General features: G+C 45.0%; 1 protein-coding gene across 1 annotated transcript in view; it reads left to right on the top strand.

The window, feature by feature from the left end:
- Positions 1 to 27545, top strand: part of cactin (cactin, spliceosome C complex subunit) — a 51229-nt gene that overhangs the window by 19361 nt on the left and 4323 nt on the right. Inside the window, exons 8-16 of the mRNA XM_050168593.3 lie at positions 1535 to 1589; positions 1659 to 1747; positions 5473 to 5623; positions 9081 to 9236; positions 11410 to 11519; positions 11629 to 11816; positions 14982 to 15147; positions 23608 to 23775; positions 24854 to 24937. Coding sequence (XP_050024550.2) covers positions 1535 to 1589; positions 1659 to 1747; positions 5473 to 5623; positions 9081 to 9236; positions 11410 to 11519; positions 11629 to 11816; positions 14982 to 15147; positions 23608 to 23775; positions 24854 to 24937 — 1167 coding nt within the window. The remainder of the gene's footprint in view (positions 1 to 1534; positions 1590 to 1658; positions 1748 to 5472; positions 5624 to 9080; positions 9237 to 11409; positions 11520 to 11628; positions 11817 to 14981; positions 15148 to 23607; positions 23776 to 24853; positions 24938 to 27545) is intronic.

Genomic DNA, 27545 nt, shown 5'->3' with positions numbered 1-27545 from the left:
GGCCAGCAGCTTCCAAAATGTGCTCAAATTCAATTGCTTTGCACTAAAATTGCACAAAATAACACCTCATTACAGTTGCGTGGGCGTCGCCGTTTTTGTTTACAAAAACAACCAAGTGCCAGAAGCGATCGTGTGAGCGTCATGGCTGCCACCTCGTTTGTTGCTCGCCTGTTTGAAGTGGTACGCATGTTGCTACCACCATGTGGCGACAGTTTTTGCACATCTAATGCAATGCGCAATGTATGCCTCGGTGAGAAAATGGCAGCAAGAACAAGGAAATCCACGTCCCACCGACAGGGAATTGCTTATGGCGCTTGAGATGGTTGTCGCAGCATCAAGTGCCACTCATTGGGCCATGATTGAGCAATCGTCCGGGAATACACATCCCTTGCTTCAATAACATTGATTTTGTTGCCACTTGACAGGCATTGCATGCGGATTCAGTGCCGGACGTAGATGTGCGCAAATGGGCCGTAATCTCGATCGATTACCTTCAGCTATACGAGATACGATTACTTTCATGCTCGGCACCAGATGTGTCGGCGCCTACGGACTACAGCGTGCAGTGGAGTAATGCCGCTGTTTGTGTGGAGTGCTGTTGCTCTGCGTCCAGTGCCGAGTAACGCAACATCTCTCAAGAATGATCGTATTTCAGAAAGCAATTGACCGAGAATACTGCTCCACGGCAGTCTACCACTGCTGATCGACATATGCGGCGCACTTTGTGATGTCGACAATGCGGTTCTATATCCTCGAGCAATGCTTGCCAAAGTAAGTTAGTAACGGAATTTTGACAGCAGTTTTGTTCTGCGACACATTACTTATCTGCGCTGTCTCATCTTGCAACAACAAAATTCTCGCGAAAGTGAATTTTTTCGCGTTCCCCGACGATTTCGTTATTGCGAGGTTCAACTGCCCTACACTAACCCTACATTCAGTAACATTGGAAGAAAGAAACCATTTAATGTCATTGTAATAACATTCCCAGTTTGGTCTATATTTGTTATGAGGTTGGGTAGATTTCACTTCTTCAATGTGGATTACACTGTTCACCGTAATTCACGTCGAGTTCTGTCTTTGCTCCGCTACTCACGTGTCATTATTCATAGCTTGCTGAGAGTTGTCAAAAAGCTTATAAGGAGCCAAGTACTAGTATTGAAAATTTTGTGCGGTCATGGTGGCACTTTTCTATATTGAAACCCACGAGCTGTAGTTCCAGGTTAGACTCTCTGAGACGCCTTTAATCTGTGGTTCAGAATATTAAGTCGCTGTGTGATAAATGTTAAGGTAGTAAGTATGTTCTAACCCTTGTTTCTGTTGCTGCTGTCACTAATGAAATATCACCGTCCCTTCATTTGTTCCCTGCTTGAAACCACTGGTTTGTGCCCTGTCATTATCGAAATCCATGCTTAAATACTTATTTCTCAGCTTCTTGCATGCAAACCTCAAGCTTTCTGAACCCTCCTGGGCAACATGCCAAAGCAGTTACATGACCAAGGCAGCGTTTCCTGACTTTTTTGCTCTCTCCTTCCAGTTTCATCTGCAGCAAGCCATCCTGAGGTCCAAGATACGCATTGAGGATGGGAGAGGTAAGTGGTCTTGAGAAGAGTTATCGGCATCTTTGACTTAACTGTGTTTCTTTGAACTATTCCTATCAGCTAAGCCCATCGATTTGCTGGCCCGCTACATCAGCGCCGAGGGGGAGGACTTTGGTGTGGAGATGCTTGAGCCTTATATCTACCTGAATGTGAGTTTGCTTTATCCTAGCCTCTCTATATTACTATTGCCAGGGGCATGCGTCAAGTGTGCCTAGTGGTTATAAATTGTGCACTATAAGCAGTTGCAAACTGTTTTTTCAGAGGTACTTGATTAGTTCGGCTTCCCGGTGCCACCGCCATATACTCCATAGAACCAATTTATAACAGTGTAGCGTCCTCCTTTGGGCAGCAAGAACCCAGTAGCGTGCACCCGCATGAGAAGAAAATAAAGGCGGTGCCTGGCCGTGGCATGTGAAGCCACGGCTCGCAGTTCTATTCTGGCATTGATTCGGGTCAGCTGTCTCTTCCCTTCGCTTCTGAGACATAAGCCTACAAGTGGTGACCCGGACGTGATGCGGTAGGGGCAGAATTGCGCCTCGATTTAGTGAAACCAAACTTGCGGGTTCTGGGGCCAGAAGGGTGGGAGGTGAAGCGTCCTGCGAACGCGAGTCCTGTTCCATGGAGGGTTCGGGCAGATCAGTCATTGTGTTCGCAACAGCAATAAAATTTTCTCACGCTGGTATTGTGTGTCCGTCAATTTTTCAGACCAATTTATGTTCATGGTGCTACAAACATGGCAATCACAAACAAAGTTGCTACCATTCAGCCTGCTGCTTGTTCCCTCAATTTCAATATAGCGGTGATTCATTAAGTTTCTTAGTGCCTTAAGGCCACCGTGAAGAGAGTTTCATTGAGTCTGCTCTGAACCTCACATCTGGTTGGCAACTCATGACGAAGTGATGCTGGTTAGGCGTAGCTGCCCGGTATGGCAGAAAGTTTACTCTGGATGTTAGAACCTGCAAACATCATCAGGGATCAGGCATGAGACCATATGCACAGGCTTGACCAACGGCCGCATGTATGATGCGGACTTTGTGGCTCTAGACGATCAGCCAGCACCTACACGACCAGATACATAATGTTTGTATATGCACATACTGGATAAACCAATTAAACTTGTGTGTAGGCACAAAGCTCAAAACTGAATTTGCGTAACGCAGCTTACATTGAGGGTGTTGCAGAGTCAAGGTCATATACGTAATGTCGGCACTTCAGGACAAAGAATGAATGCATGACCGGCGAATGCAAACACACCCGTGCCATTCACCGTCCTGAAATTTCACCTGACTATTATTTCATTGGAGCACAATGCAGAGCAATATTCTGTAGAAAGTTTTCAGCTGTGCTGGAGTTGTAGGAAATAACAAAATTATCTTTACCATCAATGTTTTCTTTTCTTTTTGGATTACTTGATTATTCAAACATGTTTTCAACTCCATCTGTGTCCAAAAAACTAGTTGGTGACTTGTCGTCAGGGCAACAAACTGCTTTACTTAACAGCATTTGTATAGCTCACTCTTCCCCACCCCCATTAATGGGCCCCTCACTAGGTCTGGCCATTTTGAGCTGACAAGCACAGAGCATACATTGCGCAATAATGATCGTGTCTGCCAAGTATTACATCGCAACGTGCTGCGGGAAGATCTGAAATTTCAAACCAAACGGCGTTTTTCCTTCTCCTCGCGGCCGCTGCGCTCCAAGCCGGAGAATAACGTACTCGTGTGCCTGCGCCTACGTACTGGTGTCCGCGGTGTGACATCGTGGTGACAAGTGACTTTGAGAATTATTCAAGACAGCATCTGTTATCTGTACGATCTGTTACTTGAATTGACGAATTGAAGTTTAGAGAAATAAGAAAACACACAAACGGAATGTCTGAGTGTTTTTTGTTTTACGTCGCACCGAAGCAAGACAGATGTACTTCCGTTTCGTCTGCTTATTCCCATGGTCGTGCAGTCATGTGCGCAGGTACCGAAACTGTGCCATTTTCTACCGTGTTCCAGCGCGTGATCACGCTCGGCGATCCACTTGTTCTGCCTCAGTATTCGTGTAGCACTGTATTATACTGCTAGTCATGTTTCCTTGTGCATAGCGTGCAAAATCGTGCGCTGCGCGAGTGAGACAACAGCTCGCATGCGACACCATCACTGGAAGTGCGTAGCGCTGAAAGAAAAAAAAAAATGAGGAGAAAAAGATGAAGGTGGGAGCCTGTGACGTACGCATCATGCGATCCTCGAGGTCCGGTATTGGAGAACGCAGGGAAGGAATTTCGCTTGCAGAGGCTAGACAGGGCGAGTGGAGAGAGCATCTTGCTTGGCAGTGGAGCCCGTCTGCAGAAATTGTGGATTTGCGGCACTGAAATACTAGTTCTATCTAGGCTATTAATGAGCTGATTTGAAAAATTGTTTCGGCAGAGTGCTCCCTAGAGGACATGTAACAACTTCCAGCATATAACCAAAATTTGCTATTGGGCCTGGTGAAGGGCCCTTTAAGAGAACTGCACATTTCACTTGAGACTATAACTGACACTCCACTGTGACTAACATGATGACTTCATTATCTCTATCATCCTTGGAATCATGTATGAAGATAGCCACACTGTTTATTGCATAATATAGCCTACAGTGCACACACAAATACCTCACCACTATTAAAACCACGTCGCATATCTCACATATTTTTACTCGTCTTTTTGGTGCTTCCACATGCAATTTGTCAGTGGAATGACCTCCCTGATGATGTCGTCTGGATTGATGGCCATGTGGCATTTATAAATAAAATAATAACCATGTATGACTGTTTTTGCTAACCATATGGCAACTTGAAATAATGTTTATAGATTTTGTAAGGATATCATGTAGGCCCACTCAATTTTGTATAATACCTACTAAGTATTATTATTATTATTATTATTATTATTACAATGTTACACCATATCTATACTACATTTTACCATTGTATAATGTCTGGTTCTCGAATTTCCTTCGTTTGTTTTTGTGTTCTTGTTTAAAATTAATTGTCTAGTCCCCCTCACATAATACTCCTACATGGAGCATGTGAAGTATTCATAAATAAAAATAAGCAGGCATGTAAAAGTAGGTGAAGAAAGTAGAAATGTTCAAAAATGGGATGTTTAGTCCAAAGGAATGCAGGGGAAGGAGGGGTGCAGCTACTTCTTTCAAGAAGTTCTCGGAAGAATCGGCACCATCATCCCCCCCTATCCGTTTCCTCCCTGTCACCAGTAAAGACACCCTTCCCCCCACCCCTTTTTTACCCACCCCCGATTTTTTTTTTAACATTTACGCTTCTCTCACCCTACTCTACACACCTGCTTGTTCTCTTCCTTTAATGGGGCTATGGTTGTGTAAGCTATATGAACACTGCCGAGGAAAACAGTAGGTTTCTCCGACAATGACAAGTCCGCTTGTCGAAATGTTGGCTTCGGAGCCATCTCTCGATTGACTACTGCTGATCTTGCTCAGGAGCTGTTGGTGGGCTAGTTGGTTGGCAATTATTCTTCTAAAGGCAGTGAACCTGTTGAGACGTGGATGAGCACTGTGAGCACTTGTGTTTGTGTGAGTTAGTGTTCGCGCATGTCTCAACCAGGGCATTGTCTAAAGAACAATACTGTTGAGCATTTCAAGTTTCTATCTTCTTGTGAAGCTTTGTTTGTTTTGTTTCGAGGGCATTGCATTTTTCATCCCTGACCGTGAAAATTGGGTGTACGTTACAATCAAAGGTGCATTAAAATTGAATAAATACCGTATTATATACCATATATAGCATACCGTTTTAAATTAAATAATAATAATTTCCAACTTTTATCAATAGCTGGTTGACTGATGCCTTCTCCCCCTCACTGCCTGTTCCACAGGGTCTGACCATGGAGGACTTGGAAGACCTCCAGGAGGACATCAAGGTGTACATGGAGCTGGAGAACAGTCGCAACCTGAGCTATTGGCGTGACGTCCAGATAATAGTCGAGGAAGAACTGCGCAAGCTCCGGCGTCTAGATGGCTCATCTGGTAATTGTCAAGAGCTTTTTGCCTCCACTTCACTGTGCTTTCTACAGTTGTTGCCAAAGAAACATCATTTTGAAGTTTCATCAGTGAAGTGTGATTGTGCCGGAAGTAGTTTGGGCCCTCCTACATCAGTACTGCTGCAAAGTGTGCAGTCTTTACAATCTTGTTTTCACCTCTTCGTTGTGACTAGCTTGTTAAGCTGTACTTTCTTTTCACATCAAATCAATTATATCAGTTCAAAATTACAGAATTATAAGGTAACATATATACAGTTAAACCTCAATATAATGAAGTCGGTAAAATTGGTACTTTAACTTCGTTATATCGAACTTCTGCTACATTGAAGTTTGACTTCACATTCAAAGAAGTACAGTTGCTGACAGGCTCTTTTTGTGTGTGTGTGTGTGTCTCTCTCTCTTTCTGTGTCTCTTTCTCTGTCTGTGTATGTGTGTGTGTGTGTGTAATGGAAGGGGTTACAATAAATGTCCCAGTAATCAGGCAGTTGGCAAAAAGAAAATAATTTCAACGCAAAAAAAAAAAAGAAAGAACTTTTGTTGAATTTAAGAGTGTGCAACAAAGTCACGGTTTAATACTGCGCCAATAAACGTATATCTTCACAGCAGCCATGGGGCACATGAAAAAAAAAAAAATGAAGGTCTAATGCATCTTGGAGATAAGTGCAAGCAAAGCTTTCGTGACCATTCCATCACTGTGGCTTACCAACTCACCTTCCACTGTCGCTCAGAGATAGACAACACCGAAAGCTACAGTCAACTCCGCAAACTGCCCTCCACACAGTAAGACCAACGCAGCATAAAAAAACCCTCGGATGCCCGAAAATAAACTTCACCTTTATTCACATAGAAGTGTGGGGACAATTTTAATAGGTAATGACAGCAACTTTGTTCATGGCTGCCATATTTGCTGTTCTGCAACATTGCACACACGCATCATGTTTGAAAGATCTAATCACTTTCACCAGGAATCGGTCCCTTTCTTCAAGGAGTCAAGGATAGCTTCTTTCAACTTCTAGATTACGGAGAGAGAGCCCTGTGGTATCCTGAGTCAAGTGGTGTAACATTTTTCTTCTCACCAGTTGAGATTGAGTGCAAGATACCAATCTTTCATGCAATAGGGCCTTGCTTTTAATACCACTACTCACGCTGTCAATGTTTAGCTTCAAGAGGCTGGGACATAACCGGCGAGAAGCATCAACAGAAACACAACATCAGGTGCTGACACAAGACGCGCCTAAAATACAAAGCTATGCATACTGAGTACAATGCACCTATATGAATTGTCATTGGGACGTGCCGATACGATGCGCCAATACATATGCCCCCTAGTGCATCTACTTGACACCACACTTGCCATATTATGGCCTCCGAGATTGTGCACTCTCCAATCTCTGAGGCCATAATCTGATTGTCCCCAGATTGTCGGTTATAATAATGTAACATCCTTGGAAGTAGAATGTTTTTATAAGTGGATAGGACTGTAAGCTGCAAACCAATTTTTCTGAGCTGCTTGCACTTAGCTGCAGCACTGCTACCTACTCCATAAAACCATACAGTTTTTCTGTGATAAAACCGACTTGTAAGGCTTCTGTTGAACCAACACATAACTACCAGCGAACTTCCTGACTCTGTATCGGATCTCACTCAATTTTATTTAACATGATGCACACAGATATTGCAATGCAGAAACTGTGGCTGCCATGAACAAAGTTGCTGTAATTCAGGTTGTCGTCTTGCTTCTATGCGATCTGAAAGCGAAGCTTTCTTGCGATGTCCAGTGGGTTTGAATGCTGCATTCATCGGACTGCATGGAAAGCAACGATTTGGTTTGGTAAACCTAGCATTCGGTGTCGTACCATTCTGGGCAACACTGAAGGTTATGTTGGCAAGCCATGGTGGTAGAATGGACGTGAAAGCTTCGCTTACACCAATTGCTACAGTCCGTTGGATCTGTGTTCCTTTCTTTTGGCTTTCTACGTACCGTATAGCCACTATCAAGAGGACTTCATTGGTGCGGCATCAAGCTATAGAAGTGGTCGCCGGCTCCCAAGTTAAACAAGATTGGTTTCCTTTTTTCGGTCAGCGACTGTACTTTGCACAAAAGGTCAAATTTCAATGTAGGGAAATTTAGTTATAACAAAGTAAAGTGCCGATTTTACCAACTTCAGTCTATCGAGGTTTAACTGTGTCTACCTCTTCAGTCGGGGACTCGACTAGCAGATTGTTACGACTCACAAGTTGAGCTGTGCATGAGAATGTGAATAGACAATGGGTGCTTGCCCATAACTGCCCTCGGCAAGGACTTGTACTTCTGAACTTGGGAATGTCAGTTGTGTTCCCTAGTTGAAACATTTCAGGGGCTCTGTGAAATTAGTTTCTGTTGAAGATCCCTATTTAGCTATCAGGTCAGGAGCCCTAAATGCTCGGCATAAAGAGAGAAAAAGAAGTTCATTACTTTAACTAGATAAATCGTAAGAAATGCACGCCAGGGTACATGGACAACAGAATGGCAGTGTTCTTGGAGAAAAAATTACCAAAAGCAAGGAGTTTAGCTGCACAACTTCTTGTAACCAAAACACTGCAATCACTAATGAATGCCATCCATTCTCAGTGCATGGCAAACACGGCTGTAAACAGTACATGAGGTCTGCTTTTATTATGTGTCACTTTTCAATGCATGTTTGGCATGTTCAAGCAGAGTACAGTGCTTATAGAGTTGTACAAATCATGCTCGGGACACAATGTGCATGCTATCAACATTTTTGTTCCCTCTTAGCCAGCACAAGACTCCGCGCCACTTGCATATGCATAAGAAGTATTGTTATGGGGTCCAGCACAAACTGTTGTTCATCATTCAGAAGCATCAACGTCCTTACCTGTTTCTATTGAAAAGGCAGCAAACTAAGCGAAAATGCAAAAGACGTGAAATTACAACAGTAATGTAGACTGACATTTAGTGTACTCTTAAAGTTTATAGTTATCCTTTATAGTTGGAAGCTATCCTTTATAGTTTTAAAGTACTCTTAAAGTCCTATAGTTTTCTATAAAAGGAAAATTGTACTACCTGCTGTGATCTAGATAGCTAGTTACAGTCGAGCATATATAGGAAATAGTCCGGTATAACTTATTTATTTATTTATGCAGGATAAAATAATGAAGGACATAATGAAATAAACCTAAAAAAATGTCTTGCTGATAAGAGCATGTAACAAATATATGTTTCTCACATATATTGGATCACAGAAGTACTATGGTATTTCATCGTTGTCATTAGCCTATATTTTAGTCGACTACAGAGATCTCCAGCTTCCATCGTGGTTCGCGAACCACACCCACACTATGTGTGAAAATTTCCTCTTTTCATTAGCCTTTATAATTCAGTTGTTGATGTTGGCCTGTGTTTTCTTTGGCTCGATACTCATTATGCGGCCTCTGTGTTACAGTGGATGCCCAAGTCGTGGAGAGGCGAGAAGGCATCAATGCAGCGGTCAGCCAAGACGTGGTGGAGGTGTTCAAGGGCAAGACACCGGGCCAGCTTCAGGCTCTGTACCAGCAGATTGAGCAGCGTATTCGTGCCAAAGAGGAAGGCCTGGATGTCCGTGAGTCTGCACACGTATGCAAGATATTGGGAAGAATCATTTAAAGGGGCACTAAAGAGAAATGCTAAAGAAGTTCAGACTGCTCAAGTTTCCTTTAAAAAGTTGGTTCTTTTTCATTAATTTTTGTAATAATAGGTTGATTATTATTGGAAAAAATGAAGGTTGTAGTTTCATTTCTTGATTTTAGGACTAAGACTTCAACGTCACATTGCAAGCTCCTTTTTTCTTTTTTTTTCTTATTTGAGCTGTCGTAGATCAGTAAAAGTTATTACAAATTGCAACGTTCAGTCTTTGGCTTGTTTAACGTACAGTGTAGTGCATCTTCACCAGGAAAAAAAATTAACTAGGCCTGTGTAAACGCTGTCAAAATTCATCCAGTGTAGGTGAGCTGGTGCAAGAACTTCAAGGCGTCGTTGCCACCCAGATTTTAAAAAATATATATTTTTAATCTTTTCTAGCTAACCTTGTCTCTTCTCGCAGCAAGAGTGGCTTTTTTGGTATTTTTGTACCTAGCGGGCTTCCGTAGAACTGATTTGCCATTTTCAGTGTCCCAGTGCTTTGAGTTGTCAATTAATTCGCCTTCATTCTGCGATCAGCTAGCCTCCTGGTTAGCGAAAAGTTAGCGATTGTGTCCGACACGGCGTTGGACACAATCATACCCGCCAGACGCCATATCAGATGCTGAATCGTACCGTGTGTCTCGTACTTCAAGGGAGCAAGTTCAGGGTGCAATCACTATGCGAGAAAAAGAAGAAACACAGTTCTTAATTGGAAAAGCGAGGGCTGCGCCCATTGTGCGAATAAGTAAATACAGTATTTCAACCTAGTTTTTGTGCCCGTGTAATCCCTTTGATATTTTGTATCAAAGGGACAAATGCTGCTGTTTCTTCACAGATGCATGCCATGCGCCTAATGTTCATCTGGTCCTGAATGTGGTCACTTTTGCTACTGCTCAGGCTTGATTTGGCAGCACGCTCGTTGATACAGCTGTCCTCCATGTCATACATGGCACTAGATATGAACAAGCCCAAATCAAGTTTCTCTGCCGACGCCAGCGCTTGTCATTCCCCTACTGGAGCAAGGCAAACTTTCACGGGTAGTCACACCTGTCTCCCCTGTCTCCTCCACTTATCGTTTCGCTAGCTGCACCCCATTCACATTGCGCATGGATTGCAATATTCAATTCATGTGAAACAACCGACATTGGTTAAAGAAGGGATGTCTCTCGAGCCAGCCTTTCAACAACGGGAGTTGTCTTCGTTGAGGTAGCAAATGCCACAAATGCTCGATGAAAACATGCAGCTGTGAAATTGCGTAGTGGACGTATAGAGTATGAAGACAAAAATTGAAATGTTCAAAAACGAAGGTGTTTAGTTGTGTTAGTCTCAATAGAAAGGGGAGGGGAGTTGAACGGGAGTTGCAGCTGATTCTTTCAAGTGGTAATAAGAATATGAAATAGACAAGTGTTCTCACGTGTAAGCGGGGGCTGTCAATCCCAGGGGCCTAATTTTTGGTGAGTACAGGAAGAAGAGATACAGTCAACAACCGATTTTCCGGATGCCCGATTTTTCGGACATGCTCGATAATGCCCGGACTTTTTGCCACGACCACAGATCTGAAACGGCGTTATCAAAGCTACTACCGCTGCCATATTGAGTATCTTACCGCCTCAAACAGGCACTCTCGCGCACAGATTGTAGTTGTCTATGGCTGTGTCTTTAACACTTTTCACAACAATGCCCGAAGACACTACACACGACACGCTCACAACCTAAAAACATACAAAGTTGTTTATTAATTTTCGCCTGTCAAGTTGGGGACATAGCTCTCACACGAGTGTGATGCTGACTCAAGGGTATACAATACGTTAGTCAAGACACAAGAGTTCTTTCTTGGCCAGGGCAACAGGCATAGTGCTTATGCATATGCTAGCATCTCTTTTAAAGTTTTGATACTAAAATTTCAAACAGTGGTTTGTTTATGGAATGCACTTTGAAAGTGCTGGTAACACTTGTGTCAGTGAATGATGAAGTGCACAGGCACCATTCACAGTGTTGATCTGAGTGCCCCCTGGCTACATAAGTTTGCAAGTCCATTAGCCTGGCCCTCTTGTTGAGCGAGATGAACCACATTTTGCCTTGCTAACTGTGCAGCTTTGCTTGAACAATTCCAGCCTACTGGGAGACGCTCCTGTCCCGTTTGAAGGCTTACATGGCACGAGCACGGCTACGTGAACGCCACCAAGAGAACCTGAGGCGCAAACTGTTCCAGCTTAAACAAGAGGTGAGAGACCAGCAGTAAGAAACAGTAGCATGTAGAGGTTTCATTCATGCCTAGTGCTGGCTGGGTGTTAGTGAGAATTGAGATAATCTTGTGAAATTTGTGGTTGCAGCAAGGAGTGGAAAGTGAGCCACTCTTCCCGTGCGTCAAGGCCGAGCCAGAGGAAGCTAAGTCGGAGTCTGCCGCTGAGCCACAGCCCAGCACATCTGCACAGGAGAGCAGCACATCAGTGAAGGAGGAGGAGCGTGAAGATGCTGGGGATTCCGAGGAAGAGCAGCCTGCAGAGGAACCGGTGCCTGAGTAATGCATTTGCACTGATCGTTCAATGACATGGGGAAGCCTTAAATTTACCTGTTTGACTGGTACAGCTGACTCCCTTTAATTCAACATCGATGGAATTGATCAAATTATCCAGCACATTGAATTGAATGAGGCAGAAAAATGAAAATGTGCAGAAACCATCAATGATGATTATCAGTGTAAGCAAATACCTAAATGTCTCTGGAAAGCTTGCAGGCATGCTATACCGTAGAACTTTGTTCATAGATTTCTGGAAAAAAAAAAACACAAGAAAGAAAGCATACTAATGGGAAAAATGTGCAATCCAAAATCACTAAAAAAATTTGCAGACTCAACTGTTGATGACATCTATGTAATGCGAAGCGTTGTGCAAATCATTGCAGCATAATACGCCAATGCCCACCGAGCTGGGAGTGCCTAAGCAGCACAAGACACGTGTTGTCGTGTTCCTATTGCATAGTGGACGCTATGGATGACTACGCTTTGTGCCTGCAGCTGTCATCAAATGGTGCCCACAAATTAAAAACGACAGTGTTAACAGGCATCGATATTCGTATTCCTTGGCAAAAAAAGTCAGTCTTGCCAGAAAGGTGACATTGATGGTGATAGCAAAGAGACAACTACATAAAGTAAGGTTCTTAGTTTTATCGACCATGTAAATTGTAGTAAACATTTGCTTGCTAATTAAATAGGCAAACAAGCTGTCACGCGCTCAAGCGAGACGACCCCAAACACTCGATCGTGTCATAACACTACTTGATGAAGAGCGCCGGCAAAGGGGAGAGAATGGTTCATGCTGCCTCTCGGCTCGCCATGTATCGGAAACTTGAGATTATGCGACCTTCAACCCTAGACACGCAAGCCATCTCAGCTCACACTCTGCAGTGGTATAGCCAGAGGGTGGCACACCGGGCAGGTGCGCCCCCTGAAATCCCCCCTCCCCCTCTTCCCGTCCCAGTTGCAAGTGGGTGTGCCCTTAAAAAGATGTCTCGCTACACCACTGTGCTTTTACACTTGCCGCCAGTAACCTCTGAGATATGGTGTGTGACCCGTGTATGCACTCAGCCACTCGGACGGCCATGCGCAGCCATGGCCAGGGTAGAGGAAATGGGCACGTGTCTCCTGCCCAACCCCTAAGGCATGCCCATCCCGTTAACGCGTACTCAACCCCTCCCCACCCAACCCTTGCGCCGAAGGTATCATCAGTTCTCGTGTTCTTCGTAGGGTGCCTCGATGTGCGTGCATCCAGGCACCCTGTAGTACCGTATTTACTCGCATACTGATCGCACTCGTGTAATGATCGCAACCCTGAATTTTGTCGTCAGAATTAGATTTTTTTCTTTCCCGTGTGATGATCGCACCCTGAACATGTCGCAGCGGTATGTCGTGTGCCGTCTAGCTAATGATGATCGCACTTACCATCTATCGAATGCTACACGAACGACTCTTGAAGACATACCAAGCGGTCTGCACGCAGCCAACATTCCTAAGCAGAGTCCCATTTCATTCCTTTCATCACTTTCCGTACTTTCATGAAAAAAAAAGCTACAACCAAACTTGCCTCGGTTATATTATTTGTAGGCTTCATAATGGTTTTGGTCAACAACAACAACATAGAGGGCGCCTTTTGATTATTTTCGTCTGCACTCGTGGGCACGCAATAAATCGCGAGTGGCAACGATAGTGGCCACGTTTACACTGGTACGTTAGAAGTGTACCCTATTCATACGCCGCTACTTCTAACGCAGCTAAGATATTCGCCAACGTTTAGCAGAAATGTGCCGTATTAGGATAGCAGTGAAGACAAATGCCGCAGTTTCCACAGCATGCCCGCCATGTGTTTCTATGTCACTGGCAGCTAAGCGCGCCCATCTCCGTTTCTGTCCCCTCAAAGTGAACATGGCTACGTTTTTGTCGCAAACTTGCCGATATTAACAATATTATTCATTACTGATATGAGGAAACTGTTTCAATGCACGTAATGTACTCACGAGAAGAAAAATAATCGCGTTCGGCGTGTTCGGCTTGCTCCGCCAGCCGCCATCCTTGTTTTGGTGTCCCGCACTGACAGCGGCAGCCGCCTGCTTGTCATCCCACAGCAAATGCGGGATGAAAAGAGAAAATGTTTCTTTTGTGGGAAATTTAACCCGCGTAATGATTGCACCCCTGAATTTGCGTCAATTTCGTTTAGAAAAAAGTGCGATCATTATGCGAGTAAATACGGTACTCTGAACTGCTGCTCTGCCCACAGCCACCGCAAGTTCTTTACCAATGCAACAGATGGCACAGCAGCGTTTCCTGCAAACCGTACTCCGGCGGTGTGCTTTGACAGCGTTTTTACTATCAAACTTCTCATGCAAAAAAATGCATGCAAATAAGTTCTGCCTTAGCCAACATATTTATAGTTATGGCTAGATTTAACAGCCATACAAGCTCGAAGTAGATGCTTGAAATGGCCAAAAACTTCATTAAATCGAAACAGTGTCACAAAATTGCTTCATTAAACCATGAAACAAAGAATACATGATTCCAATGGAACTAGGATAAGAAATTAAAATGGCTCCTTGCATTGTGGATTTTGGTAAATCGGGGTTTGTTATATCAAGGTGTGACTGTATTTGTGTTCAACTGTATCAAGGTTCAACTGTATCAAGGTTCAACTTTCAAGTTTCAGCTGTATTTGAACACTGCCTGTGCCGTTAACGTGACACAGAAGAATCGTAGTGTGGTTTGGTGACAGTTTTTCTCCTGTAAATCTTATTATGTTTTTATTTTGCTTTTGCTGTTTTCATTGCACCATATTTATCAGTCCATATATGAGTGTTCTTCCTGCAGATGATAAAATCAGTTGGAAGTCAGTGCTGTCCCCATTCTCCGTTTCCATCGATGTACCATATTGCGCAGCAAGTACATTCAGCTCAGGATGACCCAGTAACTAGCCTAAACGTTTAATTTGCTCAGCGTATGAAACTCTTTTTGTGTGGTCATCGTGGTATCTGAGTGCTGCATAATCATCTGCCTGGATTTTATAGGATCTCCATCTGCATTGCTTTTTATCACAGCCAGAAGTCACACTGGGCTACTAGAAATAATTCTATTCATACTGGACACAGACACAGTTGTAGACACATCAATCATGCTTCAAAAGGGGCCATCTCTGTGCAGGGACCCGCTGGTCAAATGTGAAGAAGAGTATCGGGCAGGAGGTTACAGTCCTCGGCTGATGCTTCCCGATGAGGTTGAACCAGGCACACTGTTTATCGATGGTGACGAGGATGAGCAGCGCCTGGAGTTTTCCCGGCAACAGCTGCTGGGCACTGGGCGCATCCAGGTAAGCGAGTGGTTCCCGACTTTGCATGCGTTGGGGGACGCTTCAACTAAATGTAATGAATGATTTGGAACCAAGTACTATAACCCCCATATTCAGAAATGCATCTTAACTTGAAGCCCACACTTAACTTGACTTAAATGATGCATGTCGTGAGCGCACCAAAGGAAACGCAATGAGCGTCTTGGGCACGTTCACACCAGGCATCATTTATCATATTTACTCGATTCTAACGCGCCCTCGATTGTAACGTGCACCCATCTTCTGTGACCAAAAAGAAGAGAAAAAAACCACCCTTGATTGTAACGCACACCCATTTGCCATGACGTAAAAAAATGAAAGGTCCATTACAGTACTGCCCACCTCATTCTTTCATACAGAAATAAAACTTTCTGTCATTTGGAAAAAAACAAAAATTTACTCGCAATGCACTAAAGTTGCAATAAATTTTTAAAAAAGTAGCAGTTTTGCCTGAAAGGTGAAGCATCGATTACGATAGCAAATTAGCTATATGATAGCTATACAAAGAGTAAGGATAGTAGTTTTATTGGCCATATAAATTTTTAAGCATTCGCTTACTAACTAAATTAACGAGCATGGTGTCATGCATGCACAAGCAAACACGAGCGCGTCTCACTCAATGACCGTGGAAAATCTTTATCAAAACGCTGGAGTGAGGAAGTGCGGTAGCAGGAGCGAGGGAATCGACCTTTGTGTGGCCTCTCGCTTCAACGCGAACTAAGTGAGGAGAACACATCGCGGTGCGCCTAGAAGCATAGACTCTTGTCTCCATCACAGATCAATTTCACGATGGGGGCCGCGCAGCTGCACCGTACGTAGCAGCTGCGGGGTGTAGAACGCCTCTCCTGTTTGCGCCAGTCCCGCACGCAAGTTTTGGGAACTCCGAACACCCGTGATTTGGCCCGATTTCTGCCCATCTCTGCACACGTGATCGCTTTCCTTTTAATTCTGGCATCGTGATGAACTCGGCATGTCATTGCAGTTGGCACTTCTTTTTTTTTCTTTCAATTTTCAATTTCAATTTTTATTTCAAGAAATACATTTGGTAATGATAGCATTCAATTGATTGGTATAAGCACATTGTGCTTGTTGACCAACCAGGCAGTAGATAGAGCATCTAAATGTACATAACAAAAGTGTGCCACAGAGTTATTGTATCAACATCACATGCTACCCATAATTTTTCCAAATTCAACAATTGAAAATGATATTCCAGATGTACATAACAGCATCTTCCAAAAACCGGATTTTATACACAGATATCAATGATGTGTTAAAAAAAGTGTAAGAAAAAATGAAAGTGTATTTGATGTCAAGGCAATGCAGTTCATGTAAGAACCTTTGTGTTACATTATATATTGGCCCCCACAGACACACACCATTTTCTAATTTCTTTATGCATTTTTTTCTTTTGGAGGTAATCCTGGACAGGTCATCGTCAATTTGATTAAAAAGACTTGGAACATAATATCCGTACCTATTGCTACCATAATTAGTGTGATAACGTGATTTAACTAAACACTCTGTTGTAAGTAATGTTGCATTTTTGCAAACTGGTATTTTGAAATCATCAGAAAAGTAATACCACGAACGCACAACAACATTAAAGAGTTGCTGTATTCACAGTACACCAAGAACACATAATTTTTCTATGTCAGCTGGTTGCAATGGAGTGCCATAAGTTACTGTATTTACAATTCGTTTAATTGTATTCTTCAAGGTTTGCTTTTTCTAGTGTGAGTGAGCAAAATGCCATATAATGTTATCGCATACATTAATACAGATTCAACTAATGCTTTGCATATGGTTATCCGCAAATTCACTGGTGTTCTCCCTCGCAAGTTGTACTTCCATGCTGATAGACCAGACGCAGAAAACGGGAAGACGGACGGTGCACTAACGTAAGCCAAACGAAGCATTGCCTAAGCACACATACTACAGCACATGGAGGAAGCTACGGCAGCTAGGCTCGAAACGCGTACGAGGAGGCCATTTTGAAATACCGATGGCAATATGCTAACGCATATTTAGGGTCGTACTTGATTCTAACATGCATGCAATTTTTGGACCCATTCTATAGGGAAAAGAAGTGTGCGTTAGATTCGAGTAAGTACAGTCGCCGACCGTTCATTCGGACCTCACGGGAACTGCGGAAATGTCCGAATAAACAGGTGTCCGAAAAAGCAGATTAAGAAAAAAAGAAAGCAAGAGATCCTTTATTTCCACGCACTTATTCGGGCTCGGCAGTAGGCTTGAAGAAATCATGAATGCACCGTTGCACGCTGCTCTGTTTACGCACAATCAGATAACCTGAATCTCGGAGAGGGTCGTACGGTCATTATAGCCGGTTAAAAGCACAGTCAATGCTTGTACACGCTCCGCATGCGACGGCAGTGTAGCACATGGTCCGTCATTTCCCAACTCTGGAGTCATTGTCCAGCGGTGCAGCAGAAACCTGACGAATGATCTCGCCATCATGGAGTTCTGCGCATGTCAGTACAGCAATGTCAGCACCTGTGAAACTGTCTAATGAGACGGTGTCCGGAATCGCAATGCAACCTCTGCGCAGGTCTCCGCAGAACATTTTCGGCCTCAGTAGGGAGCACATCGGAAGGCGACACATCCTAGGCCTCCCGGCACCCGCTTGCTGGCATGCCCCAGTGCAGTCTGCGCAGGCACTGTCAGCGCCATTAGACACTTGACGTGATGCTTCCGTATACTGTGTTGGATCACCGCAACCTCGACACAGCACACAAAGTAAACACCACCACGCCGTCACGCCGACACCAGTCACACAAACGAAAAACGTGGCCTACTCACAGCGTCGTGCACGAACAAACAAATCAGCTGCTGGATTGTCTCGACATGGCTTACTAAGCTGAGACCGGAACTGCTGTAGCAACTCTATCGAACCAGGCAGACACGATGATGATGAGCGGGGATTTCCAGTAGCGCCACTTCGTGGGGCAGCAAGGAGGCTCAGTTCAAAACAAAAATGCCGTTCAGCAAGTCGAACTATGCACCGGTCAGAGTCGGTGCATGGTGCTCTCGATCGAGTTGGCTCAAGGAGTGTCCGAAAAATCTGACTAGAGGTTGCAAGGTGTCTGAACTTTTGGCAGTTGTTATACATTATGGTCTATGGGGAGAATGGTGGTGCCGCGAAGCTGACTGAATAATCGAGCATGTCCGAATTTTTGGAGTCCGAAAAATCAGCCGGCGACCGTACAGTATACGTATTAAGTTAAGCATGGGCTTCAAGTTAAGAGGAAGCTTTAGCTCGGGCCCAACTCCGGTGCGGCCTATTCAAATACATGTAAAACACAAACACACATGTCCACTGCAGGACGAAGGCCTCTTCCTGCGTTCTCCAAATATACCTGTCCTGCGCCAACTGATTCCAACTAGCACCTGCGAATTTCCTAATTTTGTCGCCCCACCTAGTCTTCTGTCATCCTCGACTGTGCTTCCCTTCTCTTGGCTCCCATTCTGTAAGCCTAATGGTCCACCGGTTATCTAACCTACGCATTACATGACCTGCCCAGCTCCATTTTTTTCTCTTAATGTCAATTAGAATATTGGCTATCCCCGTTAGCTCTCTGATTCACACCGCTCTCTTTCTATCTCTTAACATTATGCCTAACATTCTTCGTTCCATCGCTCTTTGCACAGTCCTTAGCTTGTTCTCAAGCTTCTTTGTCAGTTTCCAAGTCTCTGCCCCATATGTCAGCACCAGTAAAATGCACTTATTGTACACCTTTCTTTTCACTGATAATGCTAAGCCTCCAGTCAGGAGCTGACAGTGTCTGCCATATGCACTCCATCCCATTTTTCTTCTTCTGTAAGTTTCCTTCTCATGATCAGGGTTCCCTGTGAGTAATTGACCTAAGTAAACATACTCCTTCACAGATTCTCTAGGCTGGCTGGCGATCCTGAACTCTTGTTCCCTTGCCCGGCTATTGATCATTATCCTTGTCTTCTGCATATTAATCTTCAACCCCACTTACACTCTCTCTGTTAAGGTCCTCAATCATTTGTTGTAACTCGTCCCATGTTGTTGAGCAGGACAGTGTCAATCAATAGCAAACCGAAAGTTGCTGAGATATTCTATTCTAAAGAGGGCTCTCCCTGCAGTCTCCAATTACCCTCTCTTGTATCAGATGACTTCACCTTATGCCTTCAAATTTCCTCATGTAATTTTATTTAGAAAGGGCGATGCTCTTGCCGGCTGTCTGTAGAAAACAAAACAAGGGGGGGTATAGCATTGGAGAGTTTGCTTCCAGGAGTGGTACCTATAACTGGTGCTGTAGCTCCCTGACGAAAGCCAAGATAATCATAGGCCACCAACGGTCCTCTACACTTCTCACCAGTCGAATCCGCTCCTCGTTGCCAGCAATAAAGTACCTGTTGTCTGCTTTACACATTATATGACCTGCCATCATGATTTCATGTAACCACTGCAACACTGCAGTGAAAGTTCATTAATTCACAACTCGTTAATTCGAAATGTTGGATAATTTCAAGTAGCCGCCGTAGTCCATCTAACAGTGTATTGAAAGCAGCATGTAACGCATCCCGCTAATTCACACTGAAATCCGCACCGCCACCGACTAATCTCAACAAGTCGGCTCACGATGCTGCGTGAGGGCTTACAGAGTGCGTGGCGCTAGGCAGCCAGGCTTGGAGGTTACGTACTGCTGGGATCATTTTCTCTCATACAATGAACTCACGAAACACTTTTACTTGGCACACAGGCCATATCCGCCTCCACACATAAAGCTAAACAGACGCCAAGCCCTCACCCTGAGGCTCTTGCAGACAGGGACCTATCCCAATCCCCTATTAATAAGCAAAATATTTTCCAAAGCCATGGCTTCATACACTTGCCCATGATGCGCTAGTGTAGCAGACTTAGAACACATGTTCTAGCGGCGCTCCGCATTGCGCAGCCACAAGGACAACACCAAAGAGCGTTGGGACGCTGCTCTCTGTAGCCCCGAACTAGAAAAACAGACATGTGCAGTCCATCGGGCTCGTGATGCAGCCAAGAGGCTTAGCCTTTTGGTCCCGACGTAAGAGCGGCCTGCTTCGGGCTAGAAATCTAGCGTGACCTGAAGGACCTGAATAAAGTTTTTCATACCATACCATACCGATAATTTGAACTCCGCACCATCATGGATGGGGAAAGTGCTAGCGTGCGGGAGCATGTTGGCGACACTGGCGACACACAGCTTTGCTCTTTCCATCTGCGGCCCTTTGTTTAGGCCCGATTGGAGAGAGACTCATTTGTGCCAGGCCAGCCATGGCCAACACCTCTGTTGCAGGTCGGTTCTCTCCCTGTCTCAAGACCTTGAAGATAAAAATGCGGACTTGGCGCTATGTGTTTTTAATTTTTTTTCTATTTCTTTATTTTATCATTTTACATCTTGGAGGCTATGCTCTTTCTCTACAAGGTGTTCTGCCAAGAAGCGGCACCAGGTAATTTATAAAAAATAACGACCATGACGTTCACAGTACCAAAAAAGCATGGCCTTTGAGATTTGTGGCTATTATTCAAAGGAAAGCGTCACTTCTATAAGTGTTTGGATGCCACCTGTAGCAGCGTGCAGCTGGTGCAGCAACGAAAGTACAACGGAGACCAACGTTGCAGCCGGTTGTGGTGTGTTTTGCGAGTGCATTGTAGAGCACAGTTCTTGTTCCTGCAGCAGCCGTCGGCGGCGCAAAGGCACGCTTATGTTTTCGCCGCAGGTCACTTGTGGCCAGTCACGCTACGCGCTTACGCTGCGCCAGCCGAAATGCCATTCTCTCTAGACACGGGCATCGCGCCTGTGAGCGCTGCTGTCTTTGAAGCATGCACAGAACGATCCCCAACCTACATGCCACCTTGAACGGCTGTCTGTGACCGTCGACGAAGCGGCGTGGGCACCTTTTTTTCTCCGTGCCATGCATTGTGGGTCGGCACGATGAACGCGCAGATGGAGCAAGAGCCATTTCGACATCGAGCACGGCAGACTACGTTGGCCGCGTCCAGTTATGTTGGCTGTGCCACTGCTTCGAACTATAGACGTTGTTCTCACCAACGTGACATAGTGTGCTTGCACGTGCACGCGTGCTCGCATTGAGTCAGACTATACGCCTCGTGCACCGCCTATAGAGGCGCCACTGAAAGCCACCTAGCGGACGCTTCCAACAGTACACGCGGGAGCAGTAGCAGACGACAGCCCTTTGTAGCAAGGATGGCTGAAGTTCACGGCTGCGATTTCTCGTTTGTTCGGGTGCCAGGCTGCTTCTGCGGTGACAGCTGTAGGGAAAATGCTGACCTCTGTGCGAGCGAGTATGAACACGATGTTACCGGTGTTTGGGTCAATATGGTCCCCATACGTGCAAGGTGTGTCCCGTAGACAAATGCCATGAACCCCATTTACATGACGTGGAGCTCATGTTGACTAGCCGATAAATTTTGTTCAGTGATGCGATCTCTCGATGTTTTTTTTTATTCTACCCTTATCGCAATGCTGCTTCTGTACCTGAATAATAAGCACCCGTCGATAGTGCAGACTTATATCAAACAAATCCGCACGGTGCAATCTCTGCATATGCCGTTGTGATTTTTTTGCCGATGAATATATGTGACATCGCCGAATAACTGCAGTCGAAGTCGCCTCAAGAAGAGTAATTGCCAATTTATTGATGGAAACGCGTACACTAGCCAACGAAGTCACCAAACACACGGGTTAATAAAAGCGCATGTTAGTGCTGTGCCGCCGATGCAATTCTGCTGCATACGCCGATGAACTACCGTTCCCGCTGCAGTTTGTGCAATTTTAAATTCCCCAAGGGAGCTGCTTGGAAACGTACAAAGCTAAAGACTGACTAGCTTTTCAGTACTTTTTTACTTTACTAGAGAGAGGTGCCACATGATATATTTAAAGGCAGAGCAGCGCCAGTCAAAGTAGATGAGCGCTGGCGGCAAGGCCCGGTTTAGTAGCGTAAGTATAAGAAAGAATTCAGTTGAGTACAAAACTCACATGCAAGAAGGGACTACGTTGTGAAACAAACAACTCACTCGGCGTGTTAAGTTTGCTCAGGCAGCATCGAGGTGTGATGACTTCCCAAACGGGACGCGAACGTTTCAGCAAGAAATGGAACAAAAATACCATATGCAGCAGCTATTAGCAATTCTCGCCCTCGACTACCTATTTTCTAAACACATTTCCAAAAACGCAAGCAATATCTAAGATGCCCTCGGGCGAAAAGAATAAAGCTGTTAAGAGGCACTTCATTGGTATCATTCCAATAAGACACAGCGTGATTCATACCCTTTACAAACAAGGCAGGGTGAAAACTTCGCAGCTCAAAAGAATCGACAAGAGTTATGCATGGAGCAACTAGCAACAGTTAAACATGTGCGAAGCCACGCATAATATAGATGTAAAAACATGAAGTGCGCGACAGCTGGTGCGAGGATTTACCGCGCCACATGAAACCAATTTCAGTTCTTGCAAACTTCAGTAGCTTTAACATACAACGCAATGCGCTCGTGCAGTCGTGCTGCCTAGCTAGCGCAACGCGGTAAAGAAGCGGAAAACAATATAAGCGGCCAACAGCATTCCGAACTTTAGCGAAATGCCTTTAAACCTCATGCTGCACTGCAGACAAACTTCGTTGCTCACGCGTCTAACTATGATCGAGTGAAAAAAGACACCGACGAAACAAAGGAAAGGATGAGAACAAGAAATTTCCTTTTGAAGCGACGATCCATTTTTCCTACCGTTGCTCCCGCTGATGAAGCTTTGCCGGGAATGATTAGAACCGTATCGCCGGCACGTTTTGACCGGTATTTGCGCCCCCCACCCTGCAACAATCCTTCTGCGACATTCCCTGAAGCTTTGGCCACTCCACACGTGCGAATGGTGTTGCCTATCTTGCTCTGAAAATGGGAATAAGACAGAGAAGCACGATCAACGACACAACAAACTACGGCGCGCGCTAGGCTCCTCTCCCGCGTGTTCTGCGCAAGGCCGCCACCAGTGGCGCGGCCGTCGGCGTGCACGGCGCCTATATACGCACCTTAACGGAGCAATTTTCTTTCTGGCTTTAATTATTTAGAATTTTGTACAATTCGAACTTTTGTAGCATCGCCGCAGAATTCAAATTAACGAGCTTGTACTGCAATGTAACGTGTGTGTGTGTGTTGTGTTAGTGTAAATTAGCTTTACACCATTTAAGCTTTCAGTGGAAGCAGCTCATCATCTTTCCATTCATTTTGTGAGATACAACCTTGCAGTTCCCTTACATTTCAAAATTTCCACATGTGCGCATGCATACACGTGTGTGTGTGTGTTTGTGTGTGCGTGCGGCCTGGAGAATTATGTGCTGAGCTTACATGTCTGTTGCGAATGGCAGGACCACACTGTGACGCCAAAACTCCTTTTGTCTGTGCAGAATTTGGGTGGGACGGAGGCCGAGCAAGCGTTTGAGCAAGAGGCCCGGCGAGGCATGAATGCAGATGAGGCTTCATTCAGCGTGGAATCGCCCCTCCAGGACAAGACGTACCTCTGGTCGGACAAGTACCGGCCACGCAAGCCTCGTTACTTCAACCGTGTTCACACGGTGTGTATACTGCTACCTTTGTCACTCAGCCTGTGTAAGAGGCCTTGTGAAGTGTGACACCTCGCCATCATCTGCTGCATAGCAGCACATTGCAGGCATCACACAGCCCATGCACAAGGCAATGTATAGGGTAACCTAGAAGCATTCATGCAAAAATCCGACATGTGTCTCAACCAGGCATTTTACATGCCTCATAGCGTTTCTGTAACTACATCGAAAAATCGTGTTGCTGTTGACTGCACCAGATTTGACAATGTCCAAAGCTTAAAGCAGTATGAAAAATCTGTGAAAACTAAATAGCACACGGTGGTGTGCTCTGTGTTGTGATCTACAATCTGCAACTGCAAAGACAGTAGTACTTAGTATAAAAACGAAAGCATGAAAATTTTGCTATCTGCACTGCTTCAAGGCAAACCACGAGCGCAAAGGAAGCTCCTGCAATGGTATCATTAACACACATCTAGGGGGTATTCTGTAAGTGTCTACCTAGTGGACATGTCCATTTCATCTGTTGAAGTTCTGATTGGCTGGGCTGGGGTAAGCATCAGAAGAAAACGGGTACCTTCAGCCAATCAGCACTTCAACAGCAGACGAAATGGACATGTCCACATCCACTCGGTGGACACTTGCAGAATAGCTCCGCTGTATGGAATTGTACAACAGCAAAGAAAAGAAACGCAATCCTAAAGACACAGAAAGGTGCCCTTATGACTGCATTACTTAAGTGGCGTGAATTACCAAACTGTTTTTAACATCACAACTAAAATTTTCGTGCTTCTCGTTGAAGTAAAGGTAAAATGGATTATGGTTTCACACACTTCTCCAAAAACTGCATAATGTAACCCTAATATGTAGTTTGTCGTGACCACTGGACTAATAGAATTCCCGTCTCGCTGACAGTTAGTCATCACTCACAGTGCTCTCAGCCTAATTTTTGTTCTTGCTAAAAGCTTGATAAAGTTCAGCAGTTTCTGGAGAACCAAGGGCCCTTGCATGCATAATTTTTAGCTTCATGATTGCTTCATGTTTCTGAGGCAGTGCCACTAATGTCAGCATCTCCTTACATTGTCCCTGCCAGGGCTTCGAGTGGAACAAGTACAACCAGACTCACTATGACATGGACAACCCACCTCCGAAAATTGTCCAGGGCTACAAGTTCAATGTAAGGCTGCATGTTGTCTTCTGATTGTATCAGATAGGGATGTGGGTATGTGCATAATATGTGAAAATTTTTCAGCACTGTTTTCAAGCAACAGGATAAACGAAAAGTAATGCAAAAGCTAACAACATGGAACATGTAACAAAAGTATTTGATCATGAAAGTAAGCACCCATTTTTCAGCAAGAATCAGATACTTATGGTGGGATAGGGTCAGTGGCATAGTAACAGTGGCGTAAAACTTTATCTGTATTAGCTGCCAAGCCTTACAGTCTGACAGTAGATGTGATATCAGTGCAGCACCCTGTGTTATTTGGTGCAGAGAATAAAACGGCCTGTATACTTGCTACATTAGTGATCACGGGGAACGAAGTGGCAAGTGGGGGGGGGGGTCCTAGGCAGCTGCGCTGGTACTGAAATATCATCCCTCCCCACACACACACACACTCCTCGGAAATTTTCTATATCCTCACCTTCCGACTACACCAGAGAGGGGGGGGGGTGGTTGAACAAAAGACTTATGGGTCCCAGGTGCCAGATGACCTAGCTACGCCACTGGGTAGGGTGCCTAGAATTTACTATTCAGATTTACATTCATTCAGTAAGTTCATCTTTCATTTCTTCTGAAATAGGACTGTCAGAAGCAAAAAGGATGCTTCAAATCGAAGCCTGCTTATTGCATCATCCTGAATGCTGCCCCATCTAGAGGTGGGACTATTGCGCGAATTGTGCCATTTTGATACAATCTCAAATTCTTACTCCAAACTGCACCGAACCCAGAAAATTGACCAAGATTGCGCCACACTGAACCAGAATGGCTTCAGCATGTGTTCTCCAGCAGTGGCCACGAATAGCGGGCGGATTTGTTCTCCGAAAAAGAGTGCAGCCACTCGCATGCCACACCCCGCTCGGCAGCGCTTCCCACACAGACGTTTCGTGCTTGCAGTCGAACCCACCTATAACAGTATTCAAGTGCCACGAAAATTCCATTGTTATAACCAATAATTGTTATAACCGGGTTGCATGGAAAAATCAAAATAGAGGGACGGCAGAGCTGATGTGAGAAAACTATAATGGCGGGGAGGCAGTGCCCCTTCCCACCACCTTCCTCCATCCAGCTGGTTGTGTTCACTCATTTAACTGCTTCCTGGGCACTCCGATCGCATGTAACAAGCCGAGGCTGTCGGCGTTAAAGGATGGCACTGCTATAACAACTGCATGTGTGGCAAGCGATATGCGAGCACCGCCAAGGCATCACTTTGGTGGCCCCAAAAGGGAGCCTTTTAAAGAATGTGAGAAGGTTGACGCGGCAGCCTGTCAGCTTGAGAAACCCAGAAGGAACGTTGAGGTGAGATCACAAGCATCTTGCCACATACTTCTCACTGGCTTGCTTGCATAAGAAAACCCTATGTCCGTCAGCCTTGCATGCTTTAAGCAAAGCTTGCCGACATCCTTCTCCAAGGCATCCAGGTGCTCCACGTAGTGCAGTGGAAGGTTCCTCGTAAAAACGAAGCCCCGCAGGGCAGGGACTGAACTATCTGCCGGGCCTCTTGTGAGGACAACGTTGAAGCAGCCTGCCCTACCGCGTCATCGTTGCCGTGGTCGCCGTCGCTATCCGATGCAAACACAATCGCAACGATCGCCTCATCAGCTAGAAGCACTTAGTTTCCAAATCTATAGCTGTGCGCTTTCTTTTCACTGGCAACGATTGCCGATGATCAGCAGGCAGATCAGCTATCTTCCGTTCCGGCGATGAGTCAAATGAGGCTGAGAATCCATGTGGCCAGGAACCATTTCAACGCAGCCAACAAAGACCAACGCGAGTGATTAAGCTGTTTGCAGAACTGCGCCGAATGAGAAGCCAGCAAGCAACAAGCGAGCAGCGCAGTTCGCGTGCTTCATTTGTGTTTTGGAGGGTGGTGCGGCATAGAGCTATGGGCACAGCCCATTCGTGTTAGGAAGGGTGGAAAAGCGACAGGAGAAAGGCACATGAAGAATGCTGGAAAATGAGCATGCGGCTGCTGTTAGAGCAGCAAGCCATCGTGCAGCAGCTTGAATTTCTCATTTTCTTTTTTCTTTTCAAGGATGTCTTATTTCACTACCTTTCGGCTCGGACATGCAGCAGCAAGACTTCAATCGTTATAACTTGTAATGCGGCATCGAGGCATTGTAGTAAGCAGGTTATTTCACCATGGTAAACATACAAGAGTTGACGATGCAGCAGCTTCTCATTGTTATAACCAATATATTGTTAAAACCGGTGTCGTTATAAGTGGGTTTTACTGTATAACACTGGACCTTTCGGTGCTTCCAGCAAGTGACAGCGCATGCGCGGCCACGTCCGGCTGTTGTTGCTGCTGTTGGAACGGCCAGGGCAGCTGTATTTAGAGTGTACTAGAATACGGTTGAGTGTGCCGAGCGGCGCGGCGCTCCCTATAGCTGAGGCACAAAATAACAAAATGTAGGCTGAGGGCGCTGCGAACGAACTAGATCACACTTAAACTCACACTTAAAGTTACATCATTCCCAAGGTTCGCAATGGTCTTTGAAATGCTTTAGTAACCTTTGAATGCCAAGAAGTACATTTAAATTTTATGAGGTGGCTTTTAACG

Source organism: Dermacentor andersoni, chromosome 3, assembly GCF_023375885.2.
Source record: "Dermacentor andersoni chromosome 3, qqDerAnde1_hic_scaffold, whole genome shotgun sequence".
Taxonomy (NCBI): Eukaryota; Metazoa; Arthropoda; class Arachnida; order Ixodida; family Ixodidae; genus Dermacentor; species Dermacentor andersoni.
This window is presented reverse-complemented; position numbering and strand designations above follow the sequence as displayed.